This window comes from Dichotomopilus funicola (assembly GCF_033296635.1).
Source record: "Dichotomopilus funicola strain CBS 141.50 unplaced genomic scaffold C8A04scaffold_17, whole genome shotgun sequence".
NCBI classification, from domain to species: Eukaryota; Fungi; Ascomycota; class Sordariomycetes; order Sordariales; family Chaetomiaceae; genus Dichotomopilus; species Dichotomopilus funicola.
In genome coordinates this window covers 365,582-379,326 of record NW_026944038.1, presented here as the reverse complement: position 1 = coordinate 379,326, position 13,745 = coordinate 365,582, and the positions used below count along the sequence as shown (strand labels likewise).

Here is a 13,745-nt window from a genome sequence, read left to right as displayed (position 1 = left end):
ATCTGGGGCATGTTATACACCCTGTTGGGTTAGTTAATGAGTTGTTTGGTGTAAGGAACCGGGTATGGTTCACACACCTGGGCGGGTTGTTCCTTTACACTCTTGAGCATGCATGTATCTGTGGTCCATCTTGAGTATGTGAAACTGGGTAATAATAGACACGGAAAGGCGGCGTGGCGTTTTTATGGACATGGTCTCTGTAGGTAGCTTGGTGTGTGGCTGGATGTACATAAGTAAAATCCCCAGTTCTGGGAAGATTGGTTTGAATTCTGTCCGCGTTGTTTGCCTGCCCCATTTGGAGATGCGGGTCGGGCTTATAGCACGTACATCGGCAAGTTGAGTTGTTCATAGTGCCACCTTTCTGGTGTTAGTTAGGTCTAGACCCGAGAAGACCCCCGACATTCTTGTAACGTAGAAACCGTTTCGCGGTGATTGTGGAAGAAATAAGATGTACCATATGCTACATGTCTACTCTCTTACTCGTAAAACAATGAAAAAGAAAGTAAACAACGAAACTTGACTCCATTCGCAAGTGGGCCCCAGGCAACCCATGTGCAGCGCACTGACCACTGTCTCTGCTCCACAAAAAACACTGGCCCAATCATCGTGTTCATTGGCAAACCGCACGCGCTCGGGCTCGCGCGGCAGGCTGGAGCAGCTCCGGCCCCCTGCCGACCGAAAACAGTGCCTGCAAAGCAAGCTTTCTTTTCTGCCAACCTTGTGACAGCAAACCCGCATCCCCAACCATCACACACCGTCCCGCCCATTTCATTCCCCGGAATCGCATCGGTTTCCATCGCCCTGTCGACTTCCGCACGCGCATCGATCGTCATCGCATCCGTTTTGTTTTCAGTCGCCATTGACATTGACATCGATCGATCAGAAGATCGTTCCCGTTCCGCCTTATGCACTGAAGATCCAGAACTTCCGTTCCGGGGACCCCCGTGACCGCGACCGACAAGATGGCGGCGGCAGAGGTCGACCTCGCCTACCTCTCCGCGCACGCTGGCGTCCCGGAAGCCGACCTGGACACTGTTGTGGCCACGCCGACGGTGGAGCTCGTGGCGTCGGTGCTGGGCGCGATCGTCATCAAGCTGCGCGACCTGGAGAATGAAAAGTTCCAGTTGAACGTTGAGCTCGAGGCGGCGTACCGGAGCGCTGAGTCGAGGTGTGAGCAGTTTAAGGGCACCACCGATAAGGCCCTCAAGGATGTGGAGGAGGTTCGGCAGAAACTACAGAATGAGGGTATGTTGAACGTGTTTTGGTTGCCTTCGCCGCTTGGCGGCCTCTAGCGCATGTGTTTTTTTGGCGCTGACGGATTCCTTCACCAATGCAGAAACTGCCCGACGGTCACTTGAGAACGAGCTTCAGACGCTTAAGTCATCTGGGACGACATCGCTGTCAGAAATCGAAACCCTCCGAGCGCGTATCGCCTCCCTCGAGACTTCCAATCGCGAAACCCTCGCGATTGTCGACTCGAAAACGACCGCGAATGCGAGCCTCGCCGAAGAGCTGCAGAAGCAGCACCAAAAGATTCTGAAGTTGAACCAGGATATCACGGCGGCCAACCAGGCCGTTCAGAGTGCCCAGACCGCGGCGAACTCGGCAAAATATCGGGAAGAGTCGGTCAAGCAGGAGTTGGAACTCGCCAAGAGAAACAACGATTGGTTTGATGCCGAGCTTAAGACTAAGACCGCCGAGAGCCTCAAGATCCGAAAGGAGAAGGGCGCTCGTATCGCCGAGCTCCAACGACAAAATGAGGATGCTCTCTCGAACATCGAGTCGCTGACCCGGACCGAGCAGCAACTACGCAGGCGACTGGACGAAGCACAGTCGAAAGCGGAGGATGCCCTCACCAAGGTGCAGCAGTTGCAGGAATCTGCGGCCCGCGCTGAGGAGAGTTTCAGGCAGGAACTTGAGTCGTCGAGGCGTCTTGTTGAGTTGAAAGACCAGCAGTCACAGACACACCGTAACCGTCTCAAGGAAGTGGAGCTCCGACTCGAACAGGTCAAGGACGATAACACCGAGGAGATACGTCGTGTGCGGCGCGAGTTGGAGAAAGAGAAGGAGGAACACGCGCAAACAGAGCAACAGATTCAGGAGCTTCAATCCGAGGCCGACCGCCTCAAGGCTATCGTCGACTCTCACACCGGAGCACCGGGATCCACGCCACAGACGCCGAGGGCTAACGGCGCGTACATTGCCCGTCCCTCTTCACCATTTGGCACCCCGGCCTCAATCCGTGGTAAGGCGTCGTTCCGAGCCACGGAAACCCTCGAGGAACTTCTCAAGGTCAAGGCACAGCTCAACGGCGAGCAGCGCCGCAGCCAGAAGCTGCAGGAGGAGCTCGACGATGCTCTCGGCATCTGGGAGGCCAAGATGCCCGAGTATGAGGAGACTCTGGCTGAGAACGAACGCCTGCGCCACGAGTCCACTCACATGTCGGAGCTTGCGGAGCAATCTTACGAGCAACGGGATGCTGCCGTCAAGGCCGCGCGCAAAGCCGAAGGTTCCGCTGCAGCTGCGCAAGCTGAGGTCAAGATCTTGCAAGCTCAGCTACGTGACCTCAGCACTCAAATCCATGTCCTCATCTTCAATATCCACGCTCGGGAGAAGGGAATGGACCAGCTGACCGAGGAAGAGACTGCCCAATTTGAGCGCCTTCAGCGCGGTGAGGTTGCCGAGAATGCGTTGGACGACATGTCTGACACCCATCGCTTCATCACCGAACGGTTCACGGCCTACAAGGATGTCTTCGAACTACAGCAGAAGAACGAGGAGTTGCTCAAGGTCACCCGCGAGTTGGCCACCAAGATGGAGAATGAGGAGGCCCTGGCCGCCAAACAGCAAGCGGCCCAGGATCACGAAGAGGTCCAGGAACTCCGCGGCACGGTTGGCGTGCTCCAGGATGAAGTCCAGTCCATCACGGTCCGGATGAGGAGCTACATGACAGAGCGTGACATGTTCCGTCGCATGCTCCAGCAGAAGGCGACACCAGCTGAAATCCAACAAGTCCTTGGCGTTCCCCGGGAAGATGGCCAACGCGAAGTGCTCGCTAGTATTGAGCAACCCTCCGACGAGGCAAACCTGACTGTGGCTCTGAGAGAACTACAGGCCCAATTCGACTCGTACCGTAACGACCAATCGACGGACCGGAACGCCATGAAGGACCAAATCGACAAGCTATCCACCGAGAAGGGTTCTCTCCAGAGCGAAGTCTCCCGCCTCTCCAGTCAACTTACCCTTTCCACCGAGCGCTACCACATGCTGGAATCGAACTTCAAGGCGCTCCAAAACGAGAAGCAGGAGCTACAGAAGCGCAACCAGTCGCTCTCCGAGTCTGCTGCTAAGCAAGATATGCGCACTCAACAAGCGGCCGAAGATCTTGTGGAAGCCCGCGGCTTGGTGGAGAGCCTGCGCAGCGAGAGTGCGAACCTGCGGGCCGAGAAGACCCTCTGGAAGACGATCCAAGAGCGTCTCAGCCAGGACAACGAAAACCTTGCCCAGGAGAAGACTAGGCTAAACGGTCTCCTGTCCGGCCAACAGTCGCTTCTGAACGAGCGTGAGCTGTCCGAGTCTGAGACGAAGCGCAGGTTGCAGGCCCAGATCGATTCTTTGGACGGCGAGCTCAGCACGACCAAGAGGAAGCTCTCTGAGGAAGTCGAGGAGGGTAAAAAGATTCAGCTGCGGAAGGAATTCGACGCACAGCAGTTCCAGAAGCGGATTGACGAACTGACCTCGATGATTGGCCAGATCAAAGAGGAGAATGTGCAGGTTAAGACCACCCGCGACCACCTCCAGGCACGCGTTGGCGAGCTGGAAATCGAGCTTCGCAACGCTCAGGATCGCGCCGAACGCCTTCGGCCGCTGCCAACTCCCAGGCCAGGGACTCTTAACGATCAGACCATCACCGATCATGAATCGAAGGCCCGGATCGAGGAACTTGAGAACGAAGTTCAGGAACTCAAGAATAACCTTGACCTGGTCAATGTCCAGCTCGAGAACGCCAAGCAGCAAGCCGAGCAATTCAAGCAGCTCAGCAAGGATATGGAGGAGGAGCTTTCGAGCCTCAACGAAACCCACGACCAGTACCGGGATGAGATGGACGCGTCCCTCGAGGCGAAGACCAGTGCTTCCAACGACCTCCAAAAACGTGTCGAGGCGCTCACGGCCGAGCTCTCGGGCTTGACCAACGAACTCAACCTGCTTCGGGATTCACAAGGCGATGTCGTCAGGAAATACGAAGAGAAGGAGCGGATGCTCAATGGCGAAATCAGCCGTCTCAAGGACGAAGAGGAGCGATACAAGGAAACTGCGCGGTTCCACCAACAGGACCTGCGCTCTCAGGCCGAAATCGCCACCAAGGCGCAGCAAGACTACGAGGAAGAACTGGTCAAGCATGCCGAGGCCGCCAAACTCCTCCAGCACATTCGTGCCGAGCACAACCAACTCCGGACTCAATCGGCCGCCTGGAGAGCCGAGGCCGAGTCGGCAAAGCTTTCTCTGGCGCAGAGCGAACAGTCCTGGGAAGAACGCCGACAACAGCTCGAACAGGAAGTGGCCGAAGTCAAGACCAGGCGCGAGGATGTCGCGGCGCAAAACAAGCTACTCCACCAACAGCTCGACAGCGTCACGTCTCAGATCGCTGCGCTGCAACAAAATCGCGCGCAGCCAGATGGAGAAGGGGTACCGCCTGCGCTTGCGGACGCCGCTGCCGAGGGTCTCCGCGAACTCAACCACTACCTGCGCCGGGAGAAGGAGATTCTCGAGGTTCAGTACGATATCAAAGTCCAGGAAGCCAAGCGCTTGCAGCAGCAGCTTGAATACTCGCAATCGCAGCTTGACGAAGCTCGTCTTAAGCTCGACCAGGAACGCCGGGCGCATGCCGACAGCTCCAGGAGTTCTCTTACCCACAAGGAACTCATGGAGAAGCTCAACGAGCTCAACCTCATCCGCGAGAGCAACGTCACACTCCGCAATGAGAACCAACGCGCCCAGGCTCAGCTGGAGAAGAAATCCGACAAGATTGCCGAGCTCGAGACCAAGATCCAGCCCCTCGAGGCGCGCATCTCGGAACTTGAGCTCGACAAGGGCTTCAAGGAGCAGGAGGTCCGGCAGCTCCAGGAGGCTCGCGAAGGCTTGCAGAAGAGGATTGAGTCGATTCTCAGCAAGTATGGTCAGGCTGACCCTCAAGAGGCGGAACAGCTCAAGGAGACCATCGCGGCTTTGGAGGGCGAGCGGGATGCTCTCAAGGCGTCGGAGGAGGCGTTGCAGCAGAAGGTGAAGGAGGCGGAGGAGACGTTGGAGACCAAGACAAACGAGTGGAAGGCGACTAAGGAACGGTTGGGTGAGGATTTCAAGGGGCGATTTAGGGGTATGAAGACGCAGCGCGACGAGGCCAACGCGGCGAAGATCGCACTCCAGACCGAAGTCGACTCTGTCAATGGGCGACTAGCTGGTGTTGAAAAGGAGCTGGAGGCTGCTAAGCACGAGCTGGGCGGTCTTGCGGAGAAAAACAAGGCCCTCGAGCAACAGGCTCAACAAGCCCAACAAGCTGCTGCTACCCAGCAGCCCGCTGTGGCGGCTCCTCCTCCAGCTACGCAAACACCTGCCGCAGCGGCTGATCCTGGGCTTGTCGCGGAACTCAACCAACAGCTCGACAGTCTCAAGCAGGATTTGGAGGCCGTCACGTCGCAGAAGGCCGAAGCTGAGGCCCAAGTCGAGCAGCTCAAGGGTGAACTGGCGACGGCTGTTGCCGCGCGTGATCAGGCCCTGGCGCAGGCGGCTTCGGCAGCGGCGAACGGTAGTGAGGTTGCCATGAGCGATGCTGCTCCCGTACCGTCCCAGCCCCCGGCCGGTCTCTCGGACGAGGAGCGCAAGGCGTTGGAAGAGAAGGTTGCGACTGCCGAGGCTAGGGCGGCCGAGTTCGAAACCAAAGCCAAGGAACTCGAGGACAACATCGACAGCGTCGTCAAGCAGCGGTCTGACAAGATGAAGAACGCGCTAAACAAGAAGCTTGCCGACTCGAAGGAGGCGATGGAGAAGCAGGCTCAGGAGCAACGGGCCAAGGTCCAAGAGGAGTTCGATCTCAAGCTGCAGCAAGAGCTGGCCATCATCAAGGCCGAGCATCAGGCTTCGGCACCCAAGAACGGCGTGCCTTCGACTCCGGCGAAGCCAGCTCCCGAGACACCGATCCCACCAAAGACTCCGGGCGTCGACCTGAGCAACATCAGCGATGCGCAAGCCCGAGACCTCGTTGCGAACAACCAGACCGTCTCGAACATTGTGAGGGCCAACCTGAAGCGGATGATTGCCATCGAGACGAAGAAGGTCAAGGAAGAAGTCGAGGCGTCGACCAAGACCGAGTACGAACAAAAGATCACCAGCGCCAAGGAATTGGCCGAGAAGAAATCGGCGCTCCGCATCAACATGCTCGATCGGCAGGCCAAGACCTCGCAGGTCAAGCTTGCCGTTGTTGAGACAGCGGCTAAGGAAACACCGCAGAAACCTGTCGTCGAAGTCTGGGCCATCGCTAAGGATGCGAAGCCACCTACCCCAGCGCCTACTCCGGCTCCCGCGCAAACACCTACTGCAGCAGTGGCTAATGTTTCCGCTGGTGCTGCGACTCCTCCTGCTGTGTCCTCGCCAGCCCCTCCCGCGAACCAAGCTACTCCAGGTATGTATTCCCTTGCGAAAGCATATTCAACACCACCGCACACGCACACGTCAAAAGATACTAACAACCATCCAGCCGCAGCACCCCCAACAAAGGAAGAACCCAAACCCGCAACCCCCGTTCCCGCTCCCGCGCCCGCGGCTCAAAGCAACCTTCCTCAACCCGCCAAACCAGCCACCGGCATCCCACCGCCGGTCGTGAACAACCCCTTCGGCGCACCTCCCACAGCTGCAACCAGCAGCCTTCCACAACCTACCCCAGCCGGCCAGCCAGCACAGCAACAGCAACAAGGCGGCCAGAACCAAGGCCAAGGCCAACAACCACGGGGTATCCCCGTCCCCTCCACACGCGGCGGTGGAGGCGGCGGCCGTGGTGCTGCACGAGGCGTATACCAGGCTGGACCCGGCCGTGGCGGTCAAGGACAGCGCGGACGTGGTGGGTTTGGTCGTGGTGGCGGTGGCGGTGGTGGTGGGTTGAACCCTGGTGCTGGGGAGTTTAATCCTGGTGGTGGGCCTGCTGCTGGGGCTGCTGGGCATAAACGGCCGAGGGATGGGGATGGGCTTGGTGAAGGGGGGAGAGGGGGGAAGAGGGTTAGGGGTGGTGGTGGAGGAGGAGGTCCTGGTGCAGGTGTAGGTGGTGGTGGTGGTGGGGGACAATGAGGGTTTGTAGGTTGATGGTTGGTTGTTTGAGTGAGGGCACGGGTAATGTTTATGTGTAAGAGGGTCGTTGAGATGCAGTCGGTTGGTATGAAGTGGAAGTCCTCGGAAGGAAATGAGAGAAATACCATCCATACATCGACTGATATCAACCGGATCAAGGGATCAACCAGATGTATCAACGGAAGACGGACGTGACAGACAAACAAAGAAACGGGGGGACAAAACAGACAGGAAAACAGAAGGATGGGCAAGCAAACACACAAGAACGAATGAATGGTCACCCTTTCTTTATTTATTAAAGACGGACGAGACAAGTTGGACCTTGAACACGGGCTGGCTGATTTCCTTTGCTGTATTCATCATCGAGTTGTGGTTGTTTGGCGCATCATGTTCTTTTGTATCATTTATTTTACCCTGTAACGGGGTATGTCAATGGGGGCGTAGGGAATAGGGTTTATTTTGTCGATTTATCTCGGTGAACTTCGGCTTTTGTTCTTTTTCATGTTGTTTTATGTGTGAAACAAGTTTCGTTTCCTCAAGGCTTGTTAGGTCATGATGCTGTATGCCCATTTAATATTGGATCTACAATGGGAAGAGAGTCCGCATGACCTTCATTATCTACAGCGTGCCTGTTAATTTGGTGGGCCTCAAAGAGGGAATATAGAAAAGGATATCTGTTTCTAACAACAACAGTTGATGTATGGGAACTGTGGCTTACTTCTTTCCTGTTCTTGTGGTACACCAAAATATAGTTATATACTGTACTCAACTTTAATGTGTCCGATCACATTGAAACTTATGTTCACCCCGGCTAGGGCGTTGAGATCGCCGTGGTGTTTATTGTTGGTTTGATGGCTTGTCCGTTTTGCTACCGTTGGCTTAAGAAGTTGCATATTTGAAGGGGGTATATTAATTTTACGAGAAGCATTTGCGAGCTATCGAGTTATATGAACCCAACATCAAGATCGTGATAATACAGCAGATCCAAGTTGGAACCTTTTCAACATTCTGGTCTACAGGGCCACCCTGATCTCGTGGGGAAGTTTTGAGCTTTATTTTTCACTCATTGTTTGGTCACGGACAGACATAACTACGATGAACTTGGAGAAACTTAGAAAGTGGCTTTTGCACGGTCCCCTTTCCAGCCTATTGACTACAAGTATTTCCCTATCTCTAATGTAAACAATGATCGGTACTTTGAAGTTAAACGCTGTCAATGGGTCTTGGGCAGAAACATTCCCCCCCTTCATCCTCGCTATTCTGTAAACAACCCCTAAAGACTCTAGCGCCAAACAGCAATATCGGATATCACGAGGCCTCCTTCGGACTTCATGAAGCACATCAAACCGATCCGCTGGGCCGTTCGTTCGTCAACCAAGGAGGCGTTCCCGTTGACGAACGTACCCACGTCAATCCTCCACAGACCATTCGCGGCGTCGTACCGCTAACCTAGCTTCCTGGCCATGTACAGTACATCCACATCAGATACCCGTTCCAGAAAACCAAGCCATCGACAAACAACCTCACTGCCGTCGAAAGGGCGGAGATTAGCTCCCCCGCCTCCATCTCCGCCTCCGTTTCGGTAGCCCCGGACGGGGTAAAAACCAGTTGTTTAGCGAGAAGTTGTTTGCGATCGACCGAGTGAGGTCGGTAGTTAGTTACGAAGTTTCGGCTGGGGTGTACGGGGCCGTACGATGGGATTCGGACACAGCCACAATTCATTCGTCATGAGCCATACACGTGTGGTTTAATTCCTCCTAGCTCACCTTGTAAGGCTGTTAGTACAAGAGCTACTCGGTGTACGCCCGGCGCTACCAAGCGAGCCCGCAGCATTGGCGTAGGAGCAGGTTGCATGACACTAAGACCCTCGTATGCTTTCGATCGAGCCAGTCCGGGCCAGTCGATCGGGTCGACCAGCGCCCGTTTCATTTCCCCGGGAGTAGGAATGGGACTGGGCATCGCAGCTGCGTTCAACCCAAGACACTGAAACATTGATTGAACGTTGGTAGATTCGTTTTGTTTTTTTCTTTCTGTTTCTTGTGCCTTTCTTGTGTGTGGACACACTTTTCGCGTGGGTGGAGGACGTTAAAGGATCAAACCCAACTTCCCTTTTGGGAAAGGCCATTGTATGGAGGAACAGACGCGGCCGCGATGAATTGGGCGATTTCAGCCGAACGGAGAGCACAGCCCCAACGCCCACCAGGCCCCCGATTTCCGAGATGGATTTCCTGTCCCGCTGGGATTCCATCCTTGGATGAATAATGTCTATGTCATTGGTGTGCATATGGGCTGCTGGCATTTGTGTCCTGCAGACCAGACCGCTTCATGTGTGCGACGTGAGATGGCGGGTGGGCTTGATCAGGTGTGTGGGAGGGTGGGCAAGGCAGAAGAGTCACTCGCCGGCAAGCAGAATATAGGAGGTCACGTCACAAACTTTCTAAGCGTCCCACAGGAGCGGGCTGGGTTGCACGGCAGTCCCCGCAGCAGCCCTGTGGCCCGTTGTCCCGGGGCGGTTCGGCGACAGCGAGACGGGCTGATGTCACGGCGATCACCCTTCCTCCACTCTCCGCGTATGTTGAGGCGAAAGAAGATATCGATCACAACCCGTCAATGGAGAAGACGGGTGGCCCCGTTTGAGTGGACTTGCGTATCAGCGGGCTTTCGTGAACAGAACCCAGCCATACTTTGTAACGACCCCGTGGAAGGGGGGTGCCTCGATATGGGCAAAGGAGAGCCAAGTGTCACCTCCTGCAAATTATCGGAAGGAGATCCAGCCCCGGCCTTGTGGGACTTCAACGACGAGTGACACTCACAAGTTCTTTACAGGCGGGCACTAGAGCGATTGGGTGCTTACTGCTAAACGCCATGATCCGCCTTACCGGGCCAATCCTCCCGCCGTGGGTGGTCCCACGCTTTGGGTCCTCGAAAGGAATTCAACACGAGGAAACCAGAAAATCGAGTGTTACCCTTCTATTTCCCCGAGAAGTTCGTAACAGCGCCCTCGGTGGCTGGCTTTGGGACTAGTTGCGTTGAGCAGAGCGAGGTATTTTGCCTAGAAAATATCAAGCAAGCAGTGAGCTGGGAGCATGCGGAGACGCAAGATGACCTGTGATACTTTGGCTTGCTTGGCTTGTTGTTAGAATCGTAGGGATGATATCAGGGCTGTTGCTGGGCATGGTGGGATAGCTTGCTTGTGCGGAGACTGCCATCGAACAATGGCTGTTATCGCCGTCGGAAATACCGTTGTGGGTCGGGGGACTATGTAGTGGAAAGCGATCTTCCAACCCGTGGACGTTCTGCTCGGAAGGATCACGGCCAAGCCCCGCTGGTGCGTGGAAAGCTGGCGGGGTCAAATTGGCTGGACACAGAGTGTCTCAGTCCTTTGCAGGGCTTCGAGTTTAGCGAGGGCAACGCCCAGTCTTCGCCAGCGAGTTGCTAGGTGGGAATTCCATGATAGTACGGAGTCCATAGTCACCGAAAAGTGTCCGAGGAGGAGCGGAGGTTACGGAGACTCGGCCAAGGCCCTTTGGCCGAGATCAGCGATGATGGACAAAATTCATGATTTCGCAGGGCCATGGACCCCACGGTACCGTCGACATCTGGAGACATCTGGGCAGAGTGTACTCATGTTAAGGTAGTTAGGTAGGTAGTCCCAGGTTTGCCCCTTCCCCGCGAATGGTTGAGGGTTCCAATGGTCGTGCCACGGTGACAGGCTAACGCCATGGGGTATCAACCGTGCGAGAAATGGGCCCATTGTCTGCGAATGTTGTGTTCATATTTTGTACTCGGAGAAGGCTACCTTGACGCCGAGACTGAATTGTTGCCGTATTCGGACCTTTTCTGCTGCCCAAGCAAGCGCGAGGGCGACGGTCGCCTTCCTTTTGGGGCTACCGGCGCGCATGATTCACAGGCGGAAACTTCTGTGGAGGGAAGGGACGACGGTGGAAGCCCCAAGATGGAAAATAATGAGAGGGCACACCCCTCCCGCAGGGTATTTGTCAACCGGTGCCGGAAGCTCACCAATCCAAAGGGTTTATTTTTCGATGTCGTTGCTCCAGCGCGCTGTAACCCCTTGGGTGGTGTTTGGAGCCAGGTGAGGTCGGACGAAGAGGGACCTTGCAGAGAAGCGAGAGGCAGACCCAAGAGCCAAGCTTTCATGACTCCAGGAACCGAGTGGTGTGGCATCTACAACCCCCTGTCGATGCCCCACTCCGCTCCTTTTTGCGGGCGGCCCCCGCGACTGCACCCAAAACAGGCGGGAATTGCTCTGGTACGCTCTGGCGGGCTGCGCCGCAACGCCAAACCACTCCCTGCTTGTTTCCTGTCCGTGGCAATCTTGCATGTTGACAACGTCCGTTTCCTCTCGCACCTTGCACACCGTCCGGCCGAACCCCTGGTACCCCAAACTTCCCGTTAGAGGTGGGGTTTCTGTTCAAAATGCACCTTTTCGGCAAAAGCCCGCTTGCGACTTTGCTTCTAACCTGCTGCAGGCGCTCGGTTGAAAGTGCCCGCAGGAGTCGGGGCACTGAGTTTTTGCGATTTCCGTTGAGCGGGCCTCGGTGGACGCGCTCGATCGCCGAGCTCTGCGACTCGTCGAGATACGGGCTCGGGACGGGACGGGCGCTTGAGGAAGCGGCAAAGCCCCACTTTTGTTTGCCGAGCGTGCTCCTAAACGTTCGACTCCTTCGCAGAGCGCGCATGACGGATGGCAAGCAAGCGCATTCAAAGTCCTAACAAACATTTCTTGTTTCGCGGTAGGATCCTTCTGATCTGATGAATTGATAATTCATTGTGTCGCACAACGCGTGTTTTGTGGCACCCGTCTAGCCGCGGCCTGCCCTCTCGCTCCGCGCTAATTAGACGCGCCAGGTTCTTTACCGCGCCAACGATCTTCACCCTTCGGGCGGCCAATTTATTAGCCGCCGATGACAAATTACTGCCTCATTCTCCATTCCCATTAACCGTCCTCACTGATCGTTGTCATGTGTGTGTGTGTGTGAAGATCCACCTACCCTTTGGGTCCGAGAGTTCCGGCGTCCCGCGAGCTCGCACTCGGCTCACGAGAAGGGGGGGCAGCCGCGTACTCCGCAACAAAATGGAATCCCGTGAAGCCCCCCCCACGCTTGGTAACAGCTACTCGCGGAACACTCGGCCAACCGTCGCGGTACTCTTGCCCTTTAATTTCCCTTCGCAAATGGCTTTGTGTGTCTCCCACACCACGGCGCGCCGCCCGCCCTCGACCGTCGTACATACCAGACAAGCCACCTGAAGATGCTGCTGCCTATGTCAACAATGACACCATGCGAGTCGTTTAGCGACCGGGATCATTGGTGATTTAAAATCACGGCCGTTTACCAGGCCCTTGCCGATGTTGAAGGCACGGTAAGGACTCTGTACGCTGGCTATCATGAGACAAACTCAAATCGTATTTCTGGCACCGAGAAATCCATGGTGGGATGAGAGCGGGGGTGGGGACATCTCGCCGTTCCTCTTCTGGGACGTGCCAGTCTCTTGACGGGTCTCGGCACCCAAGAAGATGGCCGAGCTCTCTAGTCCGATGAGGACAGGTACGGAGGCGCGATATCCAACTCGGCTCTCGGTGTGTCTCTGGAGTTCAGCCCTACGAGGCACATCCACCTTTGCCAAGATGCAAGACCGGCAGGCGCACATCAAGACGTGCATCAACCAGGCGGGCCGTCTCGACAGAGCACACCACACAGCAAGTCTTGTGGTGTACAACCTCCGTTCCGATGTGTAACCATGTTCTCGGCCATGCTTTCCTAATGCGAGGAGGTCATGCAGGGCTCTTGACAGCCGAGAGATGGATGCGCTTCGCCCGCTATTTCTCGTGCTCTACACCGCCATGTCCAGCGCAAACACATCTCTTCTTTGCTGTGAGAAGACCGGTGATCCGGGGAGGGTCGGTGTTTGCCGCATCCGTCTGGCCGGGCGAAATCATCATGCATCATAGCAGGCCCGCTCTCCGCTCCCCAGCGAATCTGCGAGACCAACCGCCCGAATAATCATAGTGGACTCTGGACTGGAAATGATCCCCAAACACGAAGGCCCAACCAGCGGCCTTCCCTCTGCCTAGATCCTGTGAATGATGTCGTGGGGAACAGCCAAGGTTCCACGTCGCGCCAGGTTACTGCTCCTTGTGGAGAAAGGAGGAAGGAAGCACCAGCCACGGCCAGCCCTATGGGGTGCTGCACCTGTTTCTCTCGACTTGGCCAAGACGTGTTCCCCGATGTAACGGTGGTACCCCGACACCCGAACGCCGCCCGCGGGTATGCCGGCGGTACGCGGTTCACCAGACGTATCTGCAGACGAGAGTACCATCATGCCCATATCCAGCCAAGCGTCCGTTTTGATCGCTGCGCGCAGCCACAGGCGGAAGACAAGGGCTAGAA

At 56.1% G+C, this 13,745-nt stretch overlaps 1 protein-coding gene across 1 annotated transcript; it reads left to right on the top strand.

The window, feature by feature from the left end:
• Positions 1 to 962: 962 nt before the first annotated feature.
• C8A04DRAFT_10854 (uncharacterized protein) lies at positions 963 to 7,335 on the top strand (the record flags this gene model as incomplete). The annotated part of the gene is made up of 3 exons (XM_062776737.1): positions 963 to 1,245; positions 1,337 to 6,676; positions 6,758 to 7,335. The coding sequence occupies 3 exons, from the start codon at positions 963 to 965 to the stop codon at positions 7,333 to 7,335; spliced, it is 6,201 nt and encodes a 2,066-aa protein (XP_062638648.1).
• Positions 7,336 to 13,745: the final 6,410 nt, after the last annotated feature.